At 43.3% G+C, this 24074-nt stretch overlaps 1 protein-coding gene across 5 annotated transcripts in view; it reads right to left on the reverse strand.

The window, feature by feature from the left end:
• The window catches only part of VPS13B (vacuolar protein sorting 13 homolog B), a 988099-nt gene that overhangs the window by 125070 nt on the left and 838955 nt on the right, over window positions 1-24074 (reverse strand). For all 5 annotated transcript variants that reach the window (XM_044295329.1, XM_044295331.1, XM_044295327.1 and 2 more), the window contains one exon: window positions 8977-9158. In XM_044295329.1, the coding sequence (XP_044151264.1) occupies window positions 8977-9158 (182 nt within the window). The remainder of the gene's footprint in view (window positions 1-8976; window positions 9159-24074) is intronic.

Here is a 24074-nt window from a genome sequence, read left to right on the forward strand (position 1 = left end):
AATTGTGTTACATTGCTGAATAAAGCCACAATTAGCAGTGGTTGAGCCGGGCATCGTTAAAACGTCCTGTCATCAACAGAGCCATTCAAACACCGCCCCAGCCAAGAGAAACATAAGGAAGGAAAGGTCTTGTGTGAGAGGAAGGGATGTTTTGATGGGTCCTTTGATTCTGAGCAGCACAAACAGCTACATGAAAGAGAATGAACGTGTCGCTGAAGGTCAAGTACATGGTCACTCATCACAGAAACAAGCCGCTTCCGTAGACAGGCCTCAATTTTCAGGGCTCATGTTGTTTGAACTTCATATAAAGCTAAATCCTGGAAAACACCTTTAAGGAAGTCAAAATACTCCTTAAAGGGATTGTCCAAAATGTGTGTTTTTTAAAGCAGCATGGACAATGTTATAATAATAACAATAATAATTATAGTAATAAAACAATATATTCACTTTCCCAAACCTCTTCTGTCTCAGCACCTCTGCTCCCCTCCTCCCTGCAGCGGTAATGTGTCCTAATACTGCATGTGACCGCTGCAGCCAATCACTGGCCTCGTTGGTGTGATGCCATATACTAGTAAGGCCAGTGATTGGCTGTAACAGTCATCTGCAGTATATGGGCACATCATCGCTGCAGTCAAAACATTACATTGCAACGGCAGCAGTGGACAGGAAGAGAAATGGCATGTGTGCACTGTGCGCGTGGTCTCCTCATACAGATGATCGTGGGGGTGCCGGTAGTGGACCCCTGCCGATCTGATATTGACGACCTATCCTAAGGCCACAAGCGGTGTCGCTATGGGACATGCTACATGCTGTGATGTGTCACAAAAAATCCATCTGTCGTCCAATACAACGAAATACATTATCAAGTGTCGCGCGACTTTCTTGTCGCAACACACATGTCGCCATGTAGCCATCCCCCTGTGGGTCTCGTGTAGCCAGTCCCAGCGGGAGTCCACACTGCCCTTCCTATGGCTGAAGATTTAGTTCCGGCAAGATTTCAAATCTCCTTCAAGAAGTGACATGTCGTTGATGGAGGAGGTTTATGCGTATGCAGGAGAAGAGCGCTCCTACCGCCTGCCCTGTTCTCCTGATGGGGTGCAATGTAAGGAGAAACACAGCCGCCTGCCAGTCACTGCTAGGAGAGATTGTGGGAGGCCGGGAGACACTATGGGGGGACGTATCATGAAGTCAGTTTTGCTATGTCTTTCACTTGGCAAAAGGTGCGTCAAATGACCAAAAGTGAGACTTTGTTTGGCGCATCTTTAAACCCTCTAGAAATGCGATTCCATATTTTCTACACCAAATTCTGTGACTTATAGGGCATCTGTCAGCGGATTTGTCCCTATGACACTGGCTGACCTGTTACATGTGCGCTTGGCAACTGAAGGCATCTGTGTTGGTGCCATGTTCACATGTGCCCGCATTGCTGAGAAACATGATGTTTTATTATATGCAAATGACTCTCCAGGAGCAACGGGGGTGTTGTCATTACACCTAGAGGCTCTGCTCTCTCTGCAACTGTCGTACCCTCTGCACTTTGAATGACTGGACCAGGCAGTGATGACATTTACACCTGGCCTTGTCAATCAAAGTGCAGAGGGTGCAGCAGTTGCAGAGAGAGCAGAGCCTCTAGGTGTAATGGTAACGCCCCCGTTAATCCTAGAAGCTCATTTGCATATATTAAAACTTCATTTTACTTAATGCGGGAACTTATGAACATGGGACCAACACAGATGCCTTCAGTTGCCAGGTGCACATGTAACAGGTCAGCCAGTGTCATAGGGACAAATCTGCTGACAGATGCTCTTTATTATCATTATTAATATTATTAAAGCGCCATTCATTCCATAGCGCTGTACATATGATAAGCGGTGCACATACATAATACAGACAATTGCACTAATCATGAACAAGACGAGTTACAGACTGGTAAAGAAGGAGAGAGGGCCCTGCCCGTGAGGCTTACAATCTACATGGTATGGGAGAAGGACACAGTAGGTGCGGGTTGAGTTGGTCATGGCGGTATAGAGACAGCAGGGTCACTGGTTGTAGGCTTGTCTGAAGAGGTGGGTTTTTAGGTTTCTTTTGAAGGATTCCACTGTAGGTGAGAGTCTGATATGTTGGGGTAGTGAGTTCCAGAGTATGGGGGATTCACGGAAGAAATCTTGGGAGTCGATTGTGGGAAGAGGCGATAAGAGGAGAGGAGAGAAGGAGGTCTTGTGAGGATCGGAGATTGCGTGTGGGGATGTATCGGGAGAGTAGCTCAGAGATGTAGGGAGGGGACAGGTTGTGGACGGCCTTGTATGCTATGACAAATTTCCCAAAGAGAAAAAAAAACAGGATTCCTAGGGGCACTGGTTCTTCAAAAAGGATAAAAAAGCAGCATTTTATTGATAAAAGCATGAGGATAAAACTGTTTTGCAACGCGTTTCATCTTCCTTACTTAAAAGGCACAATATTTTATCCTTATTATTTTATGCTTTTTCTACTTTTGAAAAACCCGCGTCCCTAGGAATCCTGTTCTTAGTTTTTTTTCTCTTTGCAATTTTACCTTTTGGTTTCACCAACAGGAAAGGACCAGCACTCTATCCTTGACCTGGCCCAGAGGATTGCTTCATGAGCTGGTATACTCATCATCCGGTAAGCAGCCATTTCTATGAGCCTTCTATCTGTTTATACGGTTTTACGCTATGGAGCACCTTGTTATTTTATTTTTATTGCAATGATACATCTGACATTAAATTATGTACACCTTTTAGGGCAATTTTTTTTTATTATTGCATTATACTCATTTTGAGCTGAAAATATTTTTTTCAATTGTTTAATTTATTGAAAATTTTGGACCACTGTCTTTGTGCAGCCTTGAGTTTATCTAGAAGCAGCTCAGCCTGACGGCTTCTTATTTCTGACCTTATAAACATAATTCATTTCTTATCTTACTGATAAGAATGTGGCTTAGAGTACTTTCACACTAGCGTTTTTTGCATAATCCATCATGGATCTGCAAGAACGCATCCGTTACAATAATACAACCGCATGCATCCCTCATGAACGGATCCGGTTGTATTATGTCTTCTATAGCCATGACAGATCCGTCATGAACACCATTGAAAGTCAATGGGGGACGAATCAGTTTTCTATTGTGTCAGAGAAAACGGATCCGTCCCCATTGACTTACATTGTGTAGCAGGACGGATCCGTCTTGCTCCGCACCACACGACAGACAGAAAAACGCTGCAGGCAGCGTTTTGGTGTCCACCTCCAGATCGGAATGGTGACGGAACGGAGCCAAACTGATGCATTCTGAGCGGATCCTTTTCCATTCAGAATGCATTAGGGCAAAACTGATCCGTTCTGGACCGCTTGTGAGAGCTGTCCAAAGTGTTTAAGACCTTTTAGTAATTTAGAGATAATGCTTATTAGATGATCGGCACAAAGTGAAAGTAAAAATTACGATTCACACCCCTAACAGTTAACTCTTTGTGACAGAATTGCTCAATATTTTTAATAAAGGCCAATTGATAAAATGATTTTTAGCCCAAAATGAGTAAAATGCAATCATAAAAAAGGCTCCAGAAGGTGTCTAAAGCCTTTAAAGGGAGTCTGTCAGCACATTTACCCCTTTTTAACAGTTCCCATAGCGCTGTAGCCGCAACACAGATGATTAAAACGGTACCTTTATATGCTTTTGTGGACTTGTAAAACTGCCAAAAACGAACTTTGATGCATATGTAAATGAGGGCTCGCAAGTGCCCAGGGGCGGCGTCCACCGCGTTGGTGCCCAGGCAGCTCTGCCTCTTCGGCTCTTATCCCCGCCCAGCCTCTTCCTCTGCCAGCCCATCTGTTTTCTCTCCCCCTCAGCGAGATCCTGCGCGCTGACTTCCTTGGCCGGGGCATGCACATTGCTGGCACGGCATCGCAGTAGCTTATGCACATGCGCCGGTTAACAGATCAAAGAGATAAATGTACCTCTGTTGGCTCTCTGTGTCTGCGGTGACAGCTGCTCGCTCGGCTTTCCTCCTTTTCCTGCGCCGATGGACCGCCTCCTTTCTGCAGTTTTTGCGCATGCACATAAGCTACTGCGATGCCGTGCCAGCAATGTGCATGCCCCGGCCAAGGAAGTCAGTGCGCAGGATCTCGCTGAGGGGAAGAGAAAACAGATGGGCGGGCAGAGGAAGAGGCTGGGCGGGGATAAGAGCCGAAGAGGCAGAGCTGCCTGGGCTCCAACGCGGTGGACGCCGCCCTGGGCACTTGCGAGCCCTCATTTACATACCCATCAAAGTTTGTTTTTGGCAGTTTTACAAGTCCACAAAAGCATATAAAGGTACCGTTTTAATCATCTTTGTTACGGCTACAGCGCTATGGGAACTGTTAAAAAGGGGTAAATGTGCTGACAGACTCCCTTTAAGGTAAAAACCTTTGCATGACAAGTGCTTTCCAAGTGCAATTTATTTACCTAAATAAGCAGTATAATGCCTTGTTCGTAAGTAGTGTTGATCACGAATATTCGAATTTCGAATTTTTATCGCGAATATAGCCACTTCGAAAATTCGCGAATATTTCGAATATAGTTATATATATTCGTAATTTCGAATATTCGTTTTTTCAGATTTTTTTTTTTGTTTTTTTTTGTTTTTTATCAGTACACATGATCCCTTTCTGCTTCTAGCTTGTGGGCCAATAAGAAGGCTGCAATATACTTGACTTTAGGAGTAGTGATGAGCGGCAGGGGTCATATTCGAAAATGCACGATTTTTTTTTCTTGAAAAAATCGGCAAGGTAATTATTGTGTAATATGCGAATTTTCGTAATTTGAATTTTCGGATTCGAATTTTTTATTGCGAATTTTTCAACTTTAAGACAAAGAAGATTATAGCACTATGTTAGCTAAAATGCTCTATATTCGTTTTTTTCGAATATTCGCTATATTGCTATATATTCTTGTTTTAGAATATTACAAATATTCGAAAAAACGAAGTTATAGCAATATAGCGAAAATTCGAAAAAAACGAATATAGAGCAATTAAGCTAATATAGTGCTATAATCTTCTTTGTCTAATAGTTGTAATTTTTTTCTCATCTGAAGTTCAGATTGGAAAAAAATTACAACTATAAAAAAAAAGATTATAGCACTATATTAGCTAAATTGCTCTATATTCGTTTTTTTCGAATATTCGCTATATTGCTATATATTACGAATATTCGAAAAAACTGTTATAGCAATATAGTGAATATTCAAAAAATCGAAAATAGAGCAATTTAGCTAATATAGAGCTATAATCTTTTGTTTTTTTTCTTGAAAAAAAATCGGCAAGGTAATGATTGTGTAATATGCGAATTTTTGGATTCAAATTTTTATTGCGAATTTTTTAACTTACAACTATTAGACAAAGAAGATTATAGCACTATATTAGCTTAATTGCTCTATATTCGTTTTTTTTCGAATTTTCGCTATATTGCTATAACTTCGTTTTTTCGAATATTCGTAATTATAGCAATATAGCGAATATTCGAAAAAAACGAATATAGAGCAATTTAGCTAATATAGTGCTATAATCTTTTTTTTATAGTTGTAATTTTTTTCCAATCTGAACTTCAGATGAGAAAAAAATTACAACTATTAGACAAAGAAGATTATAGCACTATATTAGCTAAATTGCTCTATATTCGTTTTTTCGCTATATTGCTATAACTTCGTTTTTTCGAATATTTGTAATATTCTAAATCAAGAATATATAGCAATATAGCGAATATTCGAAAAAAACGAATATAGAGCAATTTAGCTAACATAGTGCTATAATCTTCTTTGTCTAATAGTTGTAAGTTAAAGAATTCGCAATAAAAAATTCGAATCCGAAAATTTGAATTACGAAAATTCGCATATTACACAATCATCACCTTGCCGATTTTTTTGCAAGAATTTTTTTTTCGAATGTCCGAATTTTCGAATATTCTAAAAAATATTCGCGAAATATCGCGAATTCGAATATGACCCCTGCCGCTCATCACTATTCGTAAGGCTACACTAACAGTAGTGTTATGTAATTCACCCGGCTGTTCCGGCAGAGAAACAGCCTGGCGGAGTTCCATGTATCTGGCATAGCCGGAAACTGCCAGATTCCCTTGACTATAATTGGATCCGACAGGGAACCGTCCTCTTTCTGGCATGAATGCAGACTTTTGGCTGAACAAAAAAAGACAGCCAGCATTTATACTGGAACAGGCTGCCGGATTACTTAAAGGGGTTTTGCCATTTCAGACAATGGGGGCATATCACCTCTGGGACCCGCACCTACAATGAGTAAGGAGCGGGGAAACGAACGGAGGGCGCACTGAGCAAGCGCAGACGCCCTCCATTCAATTCTATAGGGCTGTCGAAAATAGCCAAGAGCTGGCTTGGATATTTTCGTCTGCCCCATAGAAATGAATGGGAGCAGGAGCCATTTCACTTCTATGGGAGCAGCACTTGGTGGTGGACAGAACCCTGGGAAATATGGGGTCCTCCAGCCACAGCTCTCCCTGCTCCGTTCTCGTATCAGACAATGGGGGCATATCCTAGCAATATGCCCCCATTGTATGCGATGGGAATACCCCTTTAACACTGATGTGAACCTAGGGTAAGTGATTATTAAAGGGCTATTTCCATCTAGGACGTTTATGACATATCGTTAGGCCGTGCCATAAATGTCAGATAGGTGCAGGTACCATGTCTGGGACCCACTCCTATCTGAAGAACGGGGAGAACACATTGTGCATACGAGGCGTCTTCTCCACTCACTACTATGGGACATCTAAAATTAGGCTAGCCAGAGGAGGGACCCGCACCTATTCTAGTGATATGTATAAATGCCCCAGATGGGAACAACCCTTTAAGGGACTGAGATCACTCTCAGCCTACTCCAGAATCCTCTCTTGTTATTCTTTTTTTGTTTTCAAAGCTGCAGGCAGAGGCGTAACTACCATAGTGGCAGACCATGCGACTGCTATGGGGCCCAGGGCAAGAGGGGGCCCAGGGCAAGAGGGGGCCCAGTCTTAGTTGGGATTATCTCCTTTTCTACTAGAGGTTAAAACTTGGTTAGGACTCTACCCTCTAAAGATTTTTTTTTAGCAAATGAGGCAGTGAAAAAATGGCCCATGGGTCATTGAAAAGGGTTTAGGCAGAAACCCTTCTGTCCTGTGTGGGGGGCCTGGTTTGATCCTTGCTATGGGGCCCTTACTTCTCTATGTACGCCACTGGCTGCAGGGAATTTTCCATAGTAGACATAGCTGCAGCTTAGGATACAATTATAGGAAGGGTTTGGAGAGCAGCAACATATTAGGGAATTATGTTTTAGGATCTTTCCTTCAAAAATGAACTTACTTCAGAGTGCCTCATGTATATTTCTAACATGTAGCTTGCAATTTTCAGCTATTATGTTTTGTCAGGTCTCTTTCCCCCGTCTAGACGTATTCCATATACTGTATATGAGGAGAGAAATCTAGTCTAACAATGAAACGTTGACATTGAATGATCCCCCCGCACCCCCCCCCCCCCCAGCCAAAAATCAACACGGAAACAAATATTTGCTTTTTCAGCGTAATTTGATATTTAAGCTCCTCTCAGTTTAGTAGTGAGATGAATGGATCAAAAACTCATATCCCTTTGTCACAAAGCAATTGTAGCCTGTCATAACCCCGTTCAGGGAAATACAATACACTTGAAAAATTAAGGGGTCATAATTATTCTTCGCTCACTTCATACACTACAAGGAATATAGATTCCAAAACTGTTCTTCATCAGTGGGAGGATTTACTGAGCTGAATGTGCCAGAATCCCGCTTAATTTGCCTCAATAAATTGACGTACATACTTTGCATCATATTTATTAAGCATTTTAGACACTTTTTCTGCCTCAGTTGACAAGGAAATATTGTTTTGTGGAGAAAAGTTGTGGCTTAACCAGAAAAGGGTGTGACTTAAGATATGCCAACAACACAGGCTTAATTTCATCTTCATGGATGACAATGCGCCAGCTCATTGAGGTTGCATTATTAGGGAATGGCTGCTGGAGACTGGGTGACCTCAAATGGAGTGGCCGGCACTTTCTTCAGACCTGAATCCCATTGAAAACCTATGGGATCAGCTGAGTCGCCATGTAGAGGCTCGTAACCCTGTACACCAGAACCTCAATGACCTGAGGGCCACCCTTCAAGAAGAGTGGGATGCCATGCCCCAGCAGACAATAAGTCGACCTGTAAACAGCACGAGACGTTGTCAAGCTGTAATTGATGCTCAAGGCCACATGACTAGTTATTAAGACTGATGTTGGCTTTAGTTTCAAAAAATTGTTTGAAATGAGGAAATTTCAATTGCATACTTCTTAAATGACCTACTTTCATGATATAATATCACTGTAGTGTGAACTTTTCAAGTTTTCCATAAATTTCACCCGAAAGACAAAGATCCCTAGCTTTTTGTGAGTAGTGTAATGTTTAGACAGATTCTTATGAATATTGATGGATCCCACTTATTCTGATGGGGTCTGTGAAGTCTCCATTGGGGTTACAGTAATTTTGTTTGAAAAAATAGTGCTGTAGAATCAAGTAAAAAATACCGTAAACCCAATGCTGCCAGGATGAACAGTGCCTCATATGTATGAATGCACGGATTAGCTATAACCTAGGCTGTCAGATTCCAATATTATGTTCTGGCATAGGAACAGAATATCAGGAATTGCTGGATCAAGCATACCAGTGCCTGATGGTTCCCATTCATTATAATGGAGCCCGTCGGATTCCCGGAATGAATACAGACATTTTGCTGACAAAATACCGCTGCATGCAGGAGTCTTCCATCCTTTTTTTCACCAGAATATGTGACAGTGGCTTCTGCCAGAACCTCCCCAAGCGGATTTGAACCCAGCCTTAACTATAGACATCTTTGGATAGAGCAGTTATGGAATTATCATATCTATATATACTGTATAATAAAATATACCTGCGCCTAATTGATCCAGATGATGACACAGGTGCAGTTCTAGATGAGCAAAGTGAACGGAAACTCCAAAAGAAGGAACCAACCAGGGAGTAAAACAGGAATCCACCCTCGTACAAGCTGCCAGTGCTGTAGGAGTCACGAGCTGGTCGCACACACTTTGAGAGCCAGATTCACTTTCGGAGCTATGGGAAACATAAAAAAAGATGTGTTTTTTTTTAAGCTATAACAAAAACTATTCCAAGATTATAAAATGTTATACGATAAGTGCAGATGGCCTTGTTCGTTTGCCCAAAATATTCAGAAAAGTGCAGCCAACATAATTATATTTTATTTCACATCTGACCATTAGAATTTGCATAAATATTTATCTGGAAAAAGTGGCATTCAATTGTGTAATTATATCCGAATACTGTTATTCTTTCCTATTTATAATCGAAAATGCTACAGCCAACAAGCCAAAAAAGATAGAAGCAGAAAAACTGAAGCAGCTGTAATGAATTTACTGGTTTGATAATATGGATGAAAAAACTGAAAAGATGCATTAGTAATGATACGATTAGAAACAGAAATGGAATTTATATAGCCAGTGTTACCTAAGGCATAGACATAAGAACAACATAAAGACATAAGATAATAAAGAAGAAAACTTAAAATGTGCACCATAAGCTCCACCGCCTTTTTTATGTACAGCAAGTGGGAGCGTGGAGGCTCCGTACCACATCAATAAGGTTTACTGGATACTGGTTGAAACACTGGGAAGAAGGGAAGAAAAAGAGCTCTTAACTAGCTATCCTATAAGTCACTGTTCAAAACAGACCTTGAGACATGACTTGGATAATAAATAAGCCAGCATCTCATCTGCAGACAGGTGATTTGGGGTGGATTTCTCCTCATCAGTGCAGAGCAGAGAATACTGGGTAAGGGCTCATGCGCAAGAACATCCTCATTTTTTACGGGTTGGATGCAGACCCATTCACTTCAATGGGGCTGCAAAAGATGCCGACAGCACATGGTGTGTCTATTCCGTGGCATCTTCAAAAATATAGAACATGTCCTTTTCTTGTCCGCATTACGGACAAGGATAAGAGTGTTTTAATATAGACAGGACATTCCGTTCCACAAAATGTGGAACGCACACAGCCGGTAATCATGTTTTGCGGATCTGCCTTTTGCAGACCACAAAACAGGCAACCGTCGTGTGCATGAGCCATGACTGGGTGAGAGGACTAGGTCAGGATTTGGGGGATACTATGGGGAAGATTTATCAAACTGGTGCAAAGTAGAACTGGCTTAGTTGCCCATAGCAACCAATCAGATTCCACTTTTCTTTTTTTTTTTTTTTACAGCTCCTTTGGAAAATGAAAGGTGGAATCTGATTGGTTGCTATGAGTAAATAAGTCAGGACTACTTTACACCAGTTTGATAAATCTCCTTATGAAGAGCGCCTAAATAGCATGAGGAGTCTTCTGTGAAGAGGTATGCAAATGAGACAGAGCTTGTTAACAGCTCATTTGCATTACTTCTTCCCAGAAGTCCAGAGGAGCATGTACGGCCTGTAAGCCTCCCCTGCGCAAGGAGAGATAGTACCCCCAAGTAGCTATCAGTTAAAACACTAAGCAGGAATGGAAGAGTAGTAATAATTCATCTTGTTTTATTTAATATTTGTGTAGAAAGAAGTCTAATTTTGGAGGCACCAAAGAATCCTTCAAGATTAGCATCAATTTCTATACCAGACCAAGTTTCCTTGGACCCTTCAGATGGCATGATTCTGATGACCCACTCTTTATCAGGATTTTGTGGTTGATGGTCTATCCTCGGGATCAGCCATAGCTATCATATTGGCATAGGTACAACACCCCGCTGATCAGCTGTTCCAACTGCTCCAGATGTATACAGCGGCAATGAGGGAGGGCCAGCTCGATTGTGGTGCTTCTTAAGCCAGACAAAGACCCTAGGGAATGTGGGTTATATAGACCCATATCTCTGTTAAATATAGATTATAAAATACTAACGAAGATATTGGCCAACAGGCTGAATAGAGTTATCCCTACCACTATACATGACGACCAGTCGGAGTTCATTCCTGGACACTCCACCTCCAGTAATATTAGAAAGGCGCAGGTTATAGCCCAGGTAGGAGCAGCCACCAAAAAGCACTGGGCACTAGCCTCTTTAGATACAGCTCCGGCGCAGCACGGTGCTGCATGGCGAAAGCCGCCGGACTAAAAAGTCCTGCATGTCCGACTTTTTAAACCGGCGGCTTTCGCCGTGCACCGCCGTGCTGCGCCGGAGCTCAGACCCCGTCCCCATTATAGTCAATGGGGACGGAGCGGCGGTCCGGCGAAACAGCGGAAGGACGGATCCGACAGGGAGACCAGCCTGCCGGATCTGTCCTGCCGCAAGTGTGAAAGAGCCCTTAGGCATCTGACTCCTTGGAATGGCCTTATCTTCTAGAGGTCTTAACATACTTTGGATTTAGAGAATATAAATTTGTTCAAAAGAAGGGCTCTCCCCATACACTGCCTAACTCATCAACTATGGAGATCTGTGAAACTACATAATTGAATCACTTCACTTACGTGAAGAGTAAAGATGAGCGAATCGAAGTTGACAAAGTGGAATTCGATCCGAATTTAAGTAAAAATTCAATTTGCACCGGATCCAAATTTCCTAACGCTTTGTGGTAACGAATCGCATTTTTTCCTAAAATGGCTGATGCATGTGTTAGGTCATGGAGCAAGGAACTCTGGGTACGAGGGATCACCCACAATGTCATGCATTCAGCCAATCAGCAGCCAGCCAGCCCCGTGATGTGACAGCCCTATAAACAGCCTCAGCCATCCTGGATTCAGCCATTTTCCAGTGTACTTAGTGCAGGGAGAGATGTCAGCAGCTGCTGAGGACAGTGCTAGGAAAGAGTTCATTGTGCTGTGTGAAAAAACAATTTACAAGTTTAGGGAAAGATTATTCAAGGTGTAGGGAAAGGATAGGGAGGAATCATTCCAAAGCTTTTATGTAGAACAGGGTTCAGTAGGGTAGGTTACAGCCTGGTAGGAACAATCCTATTACACCTTGCTGCACTGACTGGGGATCCAAATTGCCATTATACAGCTCTGTAATTCCAGCAAACCATTCTTGTTATTGGGGTGCAAGTGCTGTTTGATAGTAGCAAAAAAAATAAATACTGTATTATTTGCCGTTCAACGGTGCAGTGATATGTTCTAAAGCCTTTTGTGGCGTGTATTAGTGGAAAAAAATAAGGGCCTATTTGCCGTTCAGCGGTGCAGTGATATGTTCTAAAGCCTTTTGTGGCATGTATTAGTGGAAAAAAATAAGGGCCTATTTGCCGTTCAGCGGTGCAGTGATATTTTCTAAAGCCCTTTTTGGCATGTATTAGTGGCAAAAAAATATACATAATTTGCCGTTCAGCGGTGCAGTTATATGTTCTAAAGCCTTTTGTGGCGTGTATTAGTGGGAAAAAAATGGCTTTTTAGGGTACTTTCACACTTGCGAAAGTGTACTGAAGACATGCCTGAATGCCGGATCCGTCCTTCCGGCCTGCGCATGCGCAGACCGGTAAAAATGTGAAAAAATATACAAGACGGATCCGTCTGTCCGCATGACAAGCGGAGAGACGGATCCGTCCTTGCAATGCATTTGTGAAACGGATCCGTATCCGGATCTGTCTCACAAATGCTTTCAGTCAGCGGCAGATCGACGGAACTTCCCGCCTGATTGCACTGCCGCAAGTGTGAAAGTAGCCTTAGCCGTTGTGTAGGGGTGTTTTAATTTCCTTTTTATTTATTTATTTGATCTAGTAGTATGTCAGACAGAGAAGTGCCAGGCCCTGCACAGGGGAGTGGCAGAGGCCTAAATGTTTCTGGCGGAGGCACAGGTTGCAGCAGAGTAAGGGGGCGTGGCAGCAGGAGTCGCAGCGAGAGGCCTGAGCTCCTGGTGTCATCTAGCGGTCATGTCCTGACCAGCAACCCAGCGGTTCTTGAACGGTTAACTCGGTCATCCACTTGTCCCAAGTGACATCAGACACCCCCCTGTTCCCTCAGCCAGAGAAGTATTATATGCTGTGGGCTCAGCTCCACTATACAGCAAGGACGAGCTACTAGAGGACAGTTAGCAGCTACTGGCCAGCCAATATGTGGAGGAGACATCCGCAGATTCCTCCGGTAGGCGGGCAAGTAGTGATGAGGAGAGTGGCGTGGGTGGAGTGGTGTTGCAAGTTGAGGAGGACATCAGTGATGTGCAGACAGTACTCGATGATGATGATATAGCTGATCGCACTTGAGAGCCGGGTGAATTATGGGCTTCATCATCATCGGGAGAAGAGGGTGGCAGCTTGCCCGTGAGGCAACAGCGGAGCCAGCAAGTCGCTAGCGGGGCCAGGAGTCAGCAGGGTGGCAGCAGTGGGAGGTCGGGAGCCAAACGTGCCCGGGGTAGACCACCCACTTCGCAGGAGACTACCTAGTGGTGCAGGGGTTCACGGAAGCAGCGGTGTTAGCAGTCAGTCAGTGCGGAGTGTTGGGGGTAAAATCACCTACTCGGCGGTGTGGCAGTTCTTTGTTAGGCCGGAGGAGGTGAACATGGCCATTTGTAGAATCTGTGGGCAGAAGGCGAAGCATGGCCAGGTTGCCAATGTTGACACCACAGCCCTACGTCAACATATGCAGCGTCACCATAAAGTGGCCTGGGAGAACCGTTGCTCCGATGTGGTGGTCCAGCCTGCCGCAACAACCGCTCCATCACCCAGTGGCACAAACCCGATTTCACACAGTCAAGGCTCCACCACCTCAGCCGAAGGGAGCCGTCTGTCCTTCCCATCATCTGCTGGTCCTGATGCTCCTGCACCTCCTCCTTGTCAGTCATTCCGTCAGCAATCGATGTATAAGTCAGCAATCGATGAATAAGTCACCGAAGCGATTGCCAAGAGACAACAGTATGCGTGCCCTCATCCAATGGTGCAGAACCTGAATGTGCGCTTGGCCAAGTTGCTGGTGCTGCAGTCCCTCTCTTTTCAAGTGGTGGACTCTGCACCTTTCAGAGAACTGATGGCTGGTGCCGAGCCGAGGTGGAGAATGCCAAGCCGTTATTCATTTGCCAAAAAGGCAGTACCAGCCCTGCACACGTATGTACAACAGAAGGTGGGCCAGTCCTTGAGCCTGTCGGTGTCTGCCAAAGTGCACGGCAGCACCGACGTGTGGAGCTGTAACTACGGTCAGGAACAATACATGTCCTTTACGGTCCACTGGGTGAATGTGGTTCCTGCCCAGCCACACCAGCAACTTTGACAGGTCACGCCGCTTCTGCCTCCACGTTCTCACGCCATTGGTCCTGCGACAATGTCCGCCTCTGCCTCCTCATCCTCCACAGTGTCCACAGCCTCGACTGCAGGGACAATTCACAGTGCCCCTCTAGCATACCACATGTGCAGGGCACGGCGGTGTCATGCTGTTCTGCTCTCCACCTTGTTGGACCCTCGCTACCGGTCCAAAATGGGGGCCTTTTTTACACCCGCTGAGAGGGAGGACAAACTGAACTACTATAGAGACATCCTATGTAGTCAGTTGGCCGCTGCCTATCTGCGTCATCATCCATCCTCTCGCAGGTCTGACCGGAGGGGAGGGGAGGGGCGGGGCCCTCTGCACTCAGGTTTCTCTCATGGCTGCTGTGGCAAGGTGGGGGGGGAGGAGCAGTTCCAGCTCCATCAGCAGCAACTTGAGTCTAGAGCCACTGGTGAGCAGCTTTCTTCACCCGCCTAGTGAAGAAACTACTCACCAGTAGCAGCAGCAGCTAGACCTGGAGCAGGACCTAAACCAGCAGGTGGTGGCATACTTGAACAGCATCGTGCCAGCCCACATTGAAGATCCACTGGACTACTGGGCAGCCAAACAGGATTTGTGGCCACAACTGGCAGAGTTTGCCCTGGAAAAGCTGTCCTGCCCGGGCCAGAAGTGTGGCATCAGAGTGGGTGTTTAGTGTGGCAGGGGCCATAGTTACCCCAAGAAGAACTCGCCTGTCCATCCAAAATGTGGAGAGACTGACCTTTGTCAAGATTAATCAGGCGTGGATCAGCCAGGATTTCCACCCACCAATGCCTGATGTATCAGACTAGATCATCCATGGTGCCACACCAACACTTTGATAAAAGAGACCGGTTTCTTCTGGTTACCTGCCTCAGCTACTATTCTGATGCTGCCACCCGCCTGATGCCAAGTGCTCCTTCTTTCACCCACCATCTTCAGCTGGTACTGGTATTGCCACTCACATCCCCACTCTGTCAGCGGGTCACTCTGTGGTCTCCGATGCTGCTGCCACCTCCTCACTATGTCACCTTGCCACTCTGTGGTCTCCTGATGCTGCTGCCACCTCCGCACTATGTCACCTTGCCATTCTGTGGTCTCCTGATGCTGCTGCTACCTCAACACTATGTCACATTGCCACTCTGTGGCTTCCTGATGCTGTTGCTGCCACCTCCACACTGTCATTGTGCTACTCTGTGGCCTCCTGATGCTGCCACCTCAACACTGGCATTGTGCCAGTCTGTGGAATCCTTCTGATGCTGCTGCTGCCACCTCCACACTGTCATTGTGCCACCATGTGGCCTCCTCCTGATGCTGCCACCTTCACACTGTCATTGTGCCACCATGTGGCCTCATTCTGATGCTGCCACCACCTCCACAATCTGTCATTGTGCCACTCTGTGGCCTCCTTATGCTCTACTTGTATAAGCGTTTAATATAACAGGTTCTGTAGACATCTATGTGGAGTCAGCTGATGACAGTGTAAAAGAAGTGCGCTCCTTCTTGATGCTCACATTGATCTGTAAGGCTGAGTTCACACTTGAGTCAGTTTTGGCCCCGTAACTGCCCAAATAAGTGAAGTGTGCAGTGATTCTAAGAGTGACGCCTGTCATCTGCATGTCATACTGATTTCACTCGTTTCACTACCAGAGCAGACTCCTTATGCATGTTACTGCAAGGCACAGTGTTCTACACCACTATAAAGGCTCTCTGCAGCCAGGAAATAGCCATTTTTTTACTTGATTCACCACTAATAAATTCAGAGTGAAGCAAAAATTCGCTCATCTCTAATGAAGAGAGACCCTCTTCCTAGCTTGGTAAGCTGTAGCTTTGAGATGGATGGGAGACCGCCCTCCCACCCTTGGCTAGTGGAAGTCCCCTGTGAACCAAATTATACCCTTTGAAAAAGTAGGGGTCATTTGTTACACAGAAATATGCCTAACTTAGGCATATTTTTGGCGCAGATTGCGATGCAAAAGTCCTTTGCATCTCCGATGCTGGAACTACACAGCTCCGTCCATTGTGCAGTGTGGTAACTGCAGCGCTGCTTCACTGCAATGGGAGCAGAGCTGCAGTTACTAGCTCTGTCCACCACACAATGGCCAGTGCTGGAGCTACAAAGCAACAGCTGATGGGTGGGGATGCAGGGTGTCAGACCTCTGCTGATCTATCTGAGGATAGGCTATCAAAATCTTGGATAATCTATTTTATTGTAAATGTTGATGCCAATATTGCACACACAGGACACACCAATAGTGTCTAAAAGGTGACCTGAAAATCAAACCAACAAACAGACCCCTGACAAGAGCTTCACTCCAAAATCGGCTAAAAATGAGGGTTGTCTTATTCAGAGCCCGGGCTCAGTGATCTTGTTGGCTACTGAAATAAAGGTAGAGATAACTACAACAAAAGCGTTCCAGATGTAGTAAAGACCTCGAAGCAAATCTGCAGCAAAATCTAGGTGTGCTATATACGGATTTACTACACTGAAAGTGGTAAATCTGTGGCATATTCCACAACAGACGGAACATGTCGTGGATTTGAAAATCAATACCATGGCTGGTTTTCTGAGCAGAAGATGTCCACAGCATGAGGAGGATATCCGTAAAGTCTCATTCACTTGTGCTGTACTGTAATACACTGCAAATATTACTTGGGCGAATCCACAGCAAATCTGCCACATGTGAACTCAGCCGAATTGTTTTCTTTGCATTGATTCCTTTAAGCTTTATTCACATGTAGATTTGATCAGTATTTTGCATCAGAATTATAAACCCAAATAAGAAGTAGATGCAAATGTGTGAATAAGGCCAAAAAGAATAAATGAAAATAAATTTAAAGGGCTTCTGTCACCCCACTAAATAGTTTTTTTTTTGGGGGGGTTTACTTATAATCCCTATGATGCGATTTCTGCATACATAAGCTAAATAATCATTTCGGTTCAGTAGAATTTGTTAAAAACGTAATTTAAAAATATACAAAATAACTTTGCTACCAACAAGTAGGGCGGCTACTTGCTGGTAGCAGCCGCATCCTCCGATCCTAAAGACGCCCCCTCCGCATGTTGATTGACAGGGCCAGGGAACGGGATCGTTCTCTGCTGGCCCTGTTTGAATTCAAAATATCGTGCCTGCGCCGTACCTGTCTTTAATCGGCGCAGGCGCACTGAGAGGCGGCCGCTCCATCCTCAATGCGCCTGCGCCGATGACGTCACATCTACACCCAGCACAGGCGCATTGAGGATGGAGTGGCCGAGCGAGCGGCCGCCTCTCAGTGCGCCTGCGCCGATTAAAGACAGGTACGGCGCAGGCGCGAAATTTTTAATTCAAACAGGGCCAGCAGATAACGATCCCGTTCCCTGGCCCTGTCAATCAACATGCGGAGGGGGCGTCTTTAGGATCTGAGGATGCGGCTGCTACCAGCAAGTAGCCGCCATACTTGCTGGTAGCAAGGTACTTTGCATATTTTAAAATTACGTTTTTAACAAATTCTACTGAACCAAAATGATTATTTAGCTTATGTATGCAGAAATCGCACTATAGGGATTATAAGTAAACGAAAAAAATTATAAAGGTTTAGTGGGGTGACAGAAGCCCTTTAAGCTGAGTTCACACGTGGCCGATCCTCTGTGGTTTTGCCCAAGTAATATCCGCAGTGGATCAGGCATAAAATCAGACTTTACAAATTTACTCCTCATGCTGTGGATGTTTCCGCTTAGAAAAAAAGCTTGCCGTGGATTTTCAAATATAGAGCATGCTCAGTCTGTTGCTAAAATGCTGTAGCGTCTAACAGCAGATTTTACCACTTTCAGGGTATCTTCTCATGGCTAAATTAAGCGGTGGACAACGGGCATTTCCACTGCTAAAACCACATTCAAAATTCCATCAACCGTTTCCCATTGAATACAATGTAATAAACGTGACCATGTGCACATCTCATACAAATGGTAGAGTATTTTTTTCCAGCAGATGATCGGAAAAACTGTTGAGAAGGGACATGTTATTTCTTAGGCCTCTTTCACACGTCAGTAGATCATGGACATGTGCCGTCTGTGTTCTCCACGGACAGCACATGCACCCATTGACTTTATCAGTGGTTTTCCAAGGACTGAGGGTCTGTGGTGACACCACAGAAGCACGCACACATTTTATCCGTGATTACAGATCCCTCACACACATTATAGTCTACGGGTCCGTGAAAACCACAGTCACTACATGGGTGTCATATCCGTGTTTGGCTCATGGTTTTAATGGATCGTTGCTAGGAGATGCTCTGGAGATGAATCTTCGCCCTAGCAGTGTCAGTGGAATACAGATGTCACACTGTGAGAAACAAAAAACTGACACATGGACCAGACACAGATCCTTCACGAACATCTTGTCATGGATGTCACAATGGACAGGGACAAGTCAAAGGCCTTAGAAGCAGATTTGATTGTGGATTCCATAGAAGTCAGTAAGGAAGTAGAGAAACAGGCAAGAACTCTTGTAAAGCACTTGTAAAAACTTCTCTGAAAATGGCACCAAATTACATCTTTTTAGATACTAATTCTGCTACAGATTTTTCTGCTGTGAATGTTAACAGTGTGAACATAGCCTCAATGTAGCAGAATTGGCATATTTCGCAGTGCTTTACGGACATTATCATCACTGACTGTCCCCAGTGGAGCTCACAATCTAAGTTCCCTATCAGTTTGTCTTTGGGGTGTGGGAGGAAACCGGAGAACCCGGAAGAAACACACGCAAACACAGGGAGGACACACAAACTCCATGCAGATGTTGTCCTTGGTTGGATTCAAACCTAGAACTCCATAGAAATGAATGGAGCATGCTGGGAGTCGTAGTTTCACCACAGCTGGCGTGCCGGAGATAACTTTGCTATACAGAGGAAAGCAGGGTGAAACTCAGGGGGATGAATCTATGTACAAAAGTCACAAATTATTGTGCAAGGTCTGTTTTACAAAAAAAAAATTGCTAATTTTCCTCCTCTTACATTGCGCTTGCCATTTTTTATTAAATAACAGCAGGTGGGGTATGGGCAAGTCCAATGCAGCCTGGAGACAGTTTCCTGGTGTTTTTTGCTCCCTTGGCGTTAGCAGCATGCTCTGAGTATGGCATTTTCAAACATTCCTTATACATTTCTTTATAGGAAAGTTTCCTTACATAGATTGTAAGAAATGTCATGGGCTGACTATAGCTGCCTGCTCCCCACCTTACTCTACCCACTATTTGAAAAAGTGGCAATGGAGGTTCCAAACCCCCAAGAAGTCAAATAATTTTAAGCAAGAATGGCATGTGCCAAACTCAATCTTTTTGACACCAGTTCCCTAGCATACGGGGTATAATAAATGTCCCCCCATAAAGTGTCATGGTAAACCTGAAATCTATGCCAGCTCCTAGTTCCTGGCACACGGACCTCCTGCACATCTTAAAGGATAACTGACATTTATTTATTTTTTGCTAAAGTGTAGGGCAAGTGATAGGTAACAATTTTGCAATAGACTTTATTCACTGACCTGCGATCCCTGTGATAATAATTCATGAAGCAGCAGCCGGCTCACTGCGCACAGTGCGTCTACTTCCGGCGGCTGCTACATGAATTATTATCACAGGGATTGCAGGTCAGTGAATGTAACAGAGCATTAGATTGCATAGAAAGGGGGAATATAAATGTAATTTTAACTCCTAGGACTCCTGTGCCCAGCCTTCTGTCTCCCAGGGAAGCACGCTTCAGAAGCACAGCGTCTGCACAGCCCTTCTTTTCTAATGGACGGATGGCCCTTAGCAACGCTCTTTTGAAGAGTGCTGCTAAGGGCCATTTCAGCCCCAGTTTTCTACCAAAAATAAAAGTTTTGGCTAAATAAAGTCTATTGCAAAATTGTTACCCATCACTTGCCCTACACTTTAGCAAAAAAATAAATAAATATGACAGTTATCCTTTAATAATTGTGCCACATCTTATGCCATTGGACTTTATACTATGATTGTTCGTAGTACATTTGCCCCAATGTTATATTGGCTGGCACCTAAAAAAAACAAGAAATTGTGACCTTTTTGTCTTAAATCTTTTTTTTTTTATGGGTTACCAATTTTTTTTTTTATCACTGGGACTAAATGTTCATAAGATGTGATAAAAAGAAGCTTCGATTTAACATTACCTTATTATTAAGCCCGAAATGTGTGGACGCCAGTCACTTTTCTAAATATTATTTTTTTATAAAATCAATACACAAGAGCGGTGAAAAGAAAGATTTAAAAATATCCTTCAGAATCCTGCGTCACTTTTTCATTCGATGAAGATAATCAGAGAACATGGTGAAATTATCCAATGTTCTTTGTGACCTATGTAAATACTGTAAGCAAAACGAGAACTTCAAAAGAAGAACAAGAAAGTTTAAATAATAATAATAATAGCTCACATAAGAAATAGCTCAGCAAAAAAACGAAAAACCTCTGGAATAAACATCAGATTAAATATTAAAAGGTCACTGCTTTATTACAAAAAAGGAAAAAAAAACATGATCAATGGGGATCTGGGTGCTGAGAAGCCCTCCAACAGCTAAACTGATGGAGAAGAAGCCAATGGTTGAGTGTTACTTCCTTCCTTGGCTTATTCAATCACTCCTGTAAAAAACGGACTACGCAAGATGGAAAATAGCAATCAGAGTTGAAGCGACGCAGCACTGAAAGTTCCTGCCCCTTGGTTCTACCAAACAATAGGGGTTTGCTGAATTCCCACCAATCAAAAAATAGATAATTTCCTCGAAGCAGGATTAGTTGTATTTGTATTAAAGTTTCAAGTGGGGGAAAAAACAAAACAAAATCAAACTACAAGACTTCAAAAGCAAACAAATAAAAAATAAGAAAGGCGTATATGATGTAATTACAATGGGTGAACAAACATTTAATTTTGTGGTGGTCCTGCTCTTTCACAAAAAGTTAATCTGCTGCTACAATAATAGTGGTAAACACCCACGGCATATGCCTCACCAATCCTATGTAAGGAAAGTTCCTGTGCCCTTAACCTCTTTGCATACACCATCTGTATATATATATATATATATATATATATATAGCCTTAAAGTTGATGCACTGAGAAGTTAGGACGTATATATATATATATATAAGTCCACAACTTCAATAGTAAATCTCCCTGTCTAGCTGTTCACCATTAAAGTAATCAGGTCAGCATTTTGTCAGTCTGCTCCTACTGAACTGATGCGGAGTTGAAATGGTCATCTGTCACAAAAGGTGAAAAACCATAGCATTCAAAAAGAGCCAATATACCAGCTAATGGTAGAAGAGACATAAGAATAACGGGGACCTTGTCTTCTTAAGTATTACAGTGATGATGAATGTTAAAATTACACATACATCAGAGAGGAGAAGATTATTTTTTGTATAAATCTATATGGCTACATTTATAGCACTGAATGACAAACGGGGAAATAAGCAATATAATTTGAATTTTATTTTTACTAATTTTGCAAACACCAATGTGGAAGAGCGATGGCATTAGCGATTACTCCTCCCCATACTCTGGACGAGATCGCTGCATGTAAATGCCGCAGCCTCTTCGGCTAGCGATCAGCATATTGCTTCCTTTGCTGACAATCTGCTAAATCGTCGCCCCATGTAAAGGGACCATTAGAATGCATTGTTTTGAAAATAATTTCAATTTAATACAGAAATGTAGGCATTGAAGTCATTGATTCAGAAAGGGTCTAAAGTCCTTATGTTATAAATTCATTAAAAAATCTAAATAAAATCTTAACAAAAAAAAAACAGCCCACAGACAACCCAAACCTGTAGGCAAAGCAGTGACAATGGTGTCCATCTATGATCTGAACATCCCAGCCAAAACAGATCATCAGGGGAAGAAAAAAAAATGCAATTTAGTCATTGAAAAATAGGAAAATTCTATTTAATTCAATGTGTTTGAGTTAATATTAATTCTTGACCCTAGGCCTCAAATTGCAGCCTTTAGTTGCCACCTAAGCATCCCTCTGTGAACAATCATTCCGGGGCAGAACAAACAAAAGTCTCAATTTAAATCACATTTAGCTGTCATGAAACGATTGCGCAGCGTAAGAATGCTGTTTATATTCTCACACTTGCGTCCGAACTTAAAACACTGAGATTACTCCGCAGTGAAGTGTTTACTCGTAGGCGCAGCTCAAATTAGCTGGGATGTGAAATATGCTCTTCCCCCACACAAGTATGTTTATAATGAGTTAGATAGCAATGTGTTCTTAATGTGGGGCCATTTAAATGATTAATGAAAAACCTAAACAATCACACTCTTCATGGAAATGTCTCTTCACTAAATGTATGGAGAAAAGAAAATAACAAAGATTGCTGCTGGTTCATCTGCAGTCCATGCAGGGACAGCAAATCTCCACTAGAGGAAAGAACATTTTTTTTTTTGTTGCAAATTCCACTTTTAGTATTTATTGAATGTTCATTGTATAAACATAACCATGAAGGTGCTGATATCTAAAGAAAAAAACATATAATAAAGTATAAAGCATGGATCCTTGTAAATTACCTAAAGCAGTGGATACGCGGGGGTGTCTGAAGCTTCTGCAGGAGTAAAAGGTAATCACCAAGGAGTAAGAACGGGCTTGGACTGGTCCACAGTGGGTCCTGTCCCCAGTCCCCCACCCCTTACACAAATGGCACATTAGATTGACTGCATGACATATGAATTGGCAGCATACAGAATCTCAACCAACCTATGCATCCATATAAAAAACTGTGGTTGATTATTTTAGAGACTATCTAGTTTATTAGTATAGATGCATTGAGTGGCAGAAAAGACTTCTAGGCACAGAGGCAAGACAGCCAGTATCATCTTTCCCAGGGAAATGCCTTCTCGTAGTAACTGCAAGGACCCCATAATGAATCATCTTGAGCGTCTTTCTGCTGGCTTCCGCTATGTGAGCAGGTAATATTAGCACATAGCTGTGCACTGGGCCCCCAGAATTAATTTTACTGGTGGGCCCTAAGCAACCCGGTACAACACTGAGTAAGAAAAGCCTGACCAAAGCCAATCAGCGATGACCAAGGCAGCTTCAGTCTAATGTTAACTCTATACTAGATAGCACATTGAGATGACATTTATTTCACCACAGATAGTACCCCCCAAATTTCACCCAATTAAGCCTCTACTCTCTGGCTGCAGATGAGATACTGGCTTATCTAATATCCGAGTCATGTATCAAGGCCTATTTAAAGGGTCAAACATTGACTTATAGGATAGCTGCCTTACATCTGGTGGCATCAGAGGCAGAGCTTGTTAAGAGCTCATTTGGATCCCTTTCAAGAGTAGCAAGTATGGCCTATAAGTCTCCTCATGCCGACTAAGGGGCTCTCTCCCCAAGGAGAGATAGTACCCCCCAAATCTTTTCTCCACACATACACACTTGACTTAGCCACCTGGGAGAGTTGAGGCCACCTTGCTAGACACCTCTGGTGGTGGCCGTATCTCCCACAGAATAAAAGGATTGGTCATGTGGAAATCCATTTGCCCGATATTTATATCCTCTGACATATGCAGTTGAAGGAGAGTCAGAAGGCCATAGCCCCATACATTTTAGAGGGTTGGCTCGTCCTCGACGTCCTATTGAAATAGTTAGGTTCAACCAACATACATCTAATATGTATGACCAGCTACACTCATTATATGTCTATCACCTAAGGCCAACTATTTTATCAGGAATGGCAAACGATTAAATATGTATAGGGGTTCCCCAACTGTATTTGTCAATCATACTCAATCCTACAG

This window comes from Bufo gargarizans, chromosome 5 (genome assembly GCF_014858855.1).
Source record: "Bufo gargarizans isolate SCDJY-AF-19 chromosome 5, ASM1485885v1, whole genome shotgun sequence".
NCBI classification, from domain to species: Eukaryota; Metazoa; Chordata; class Amphibia; order Anura; family Bufonidae; genus Bufo; species Bufo gargarizans.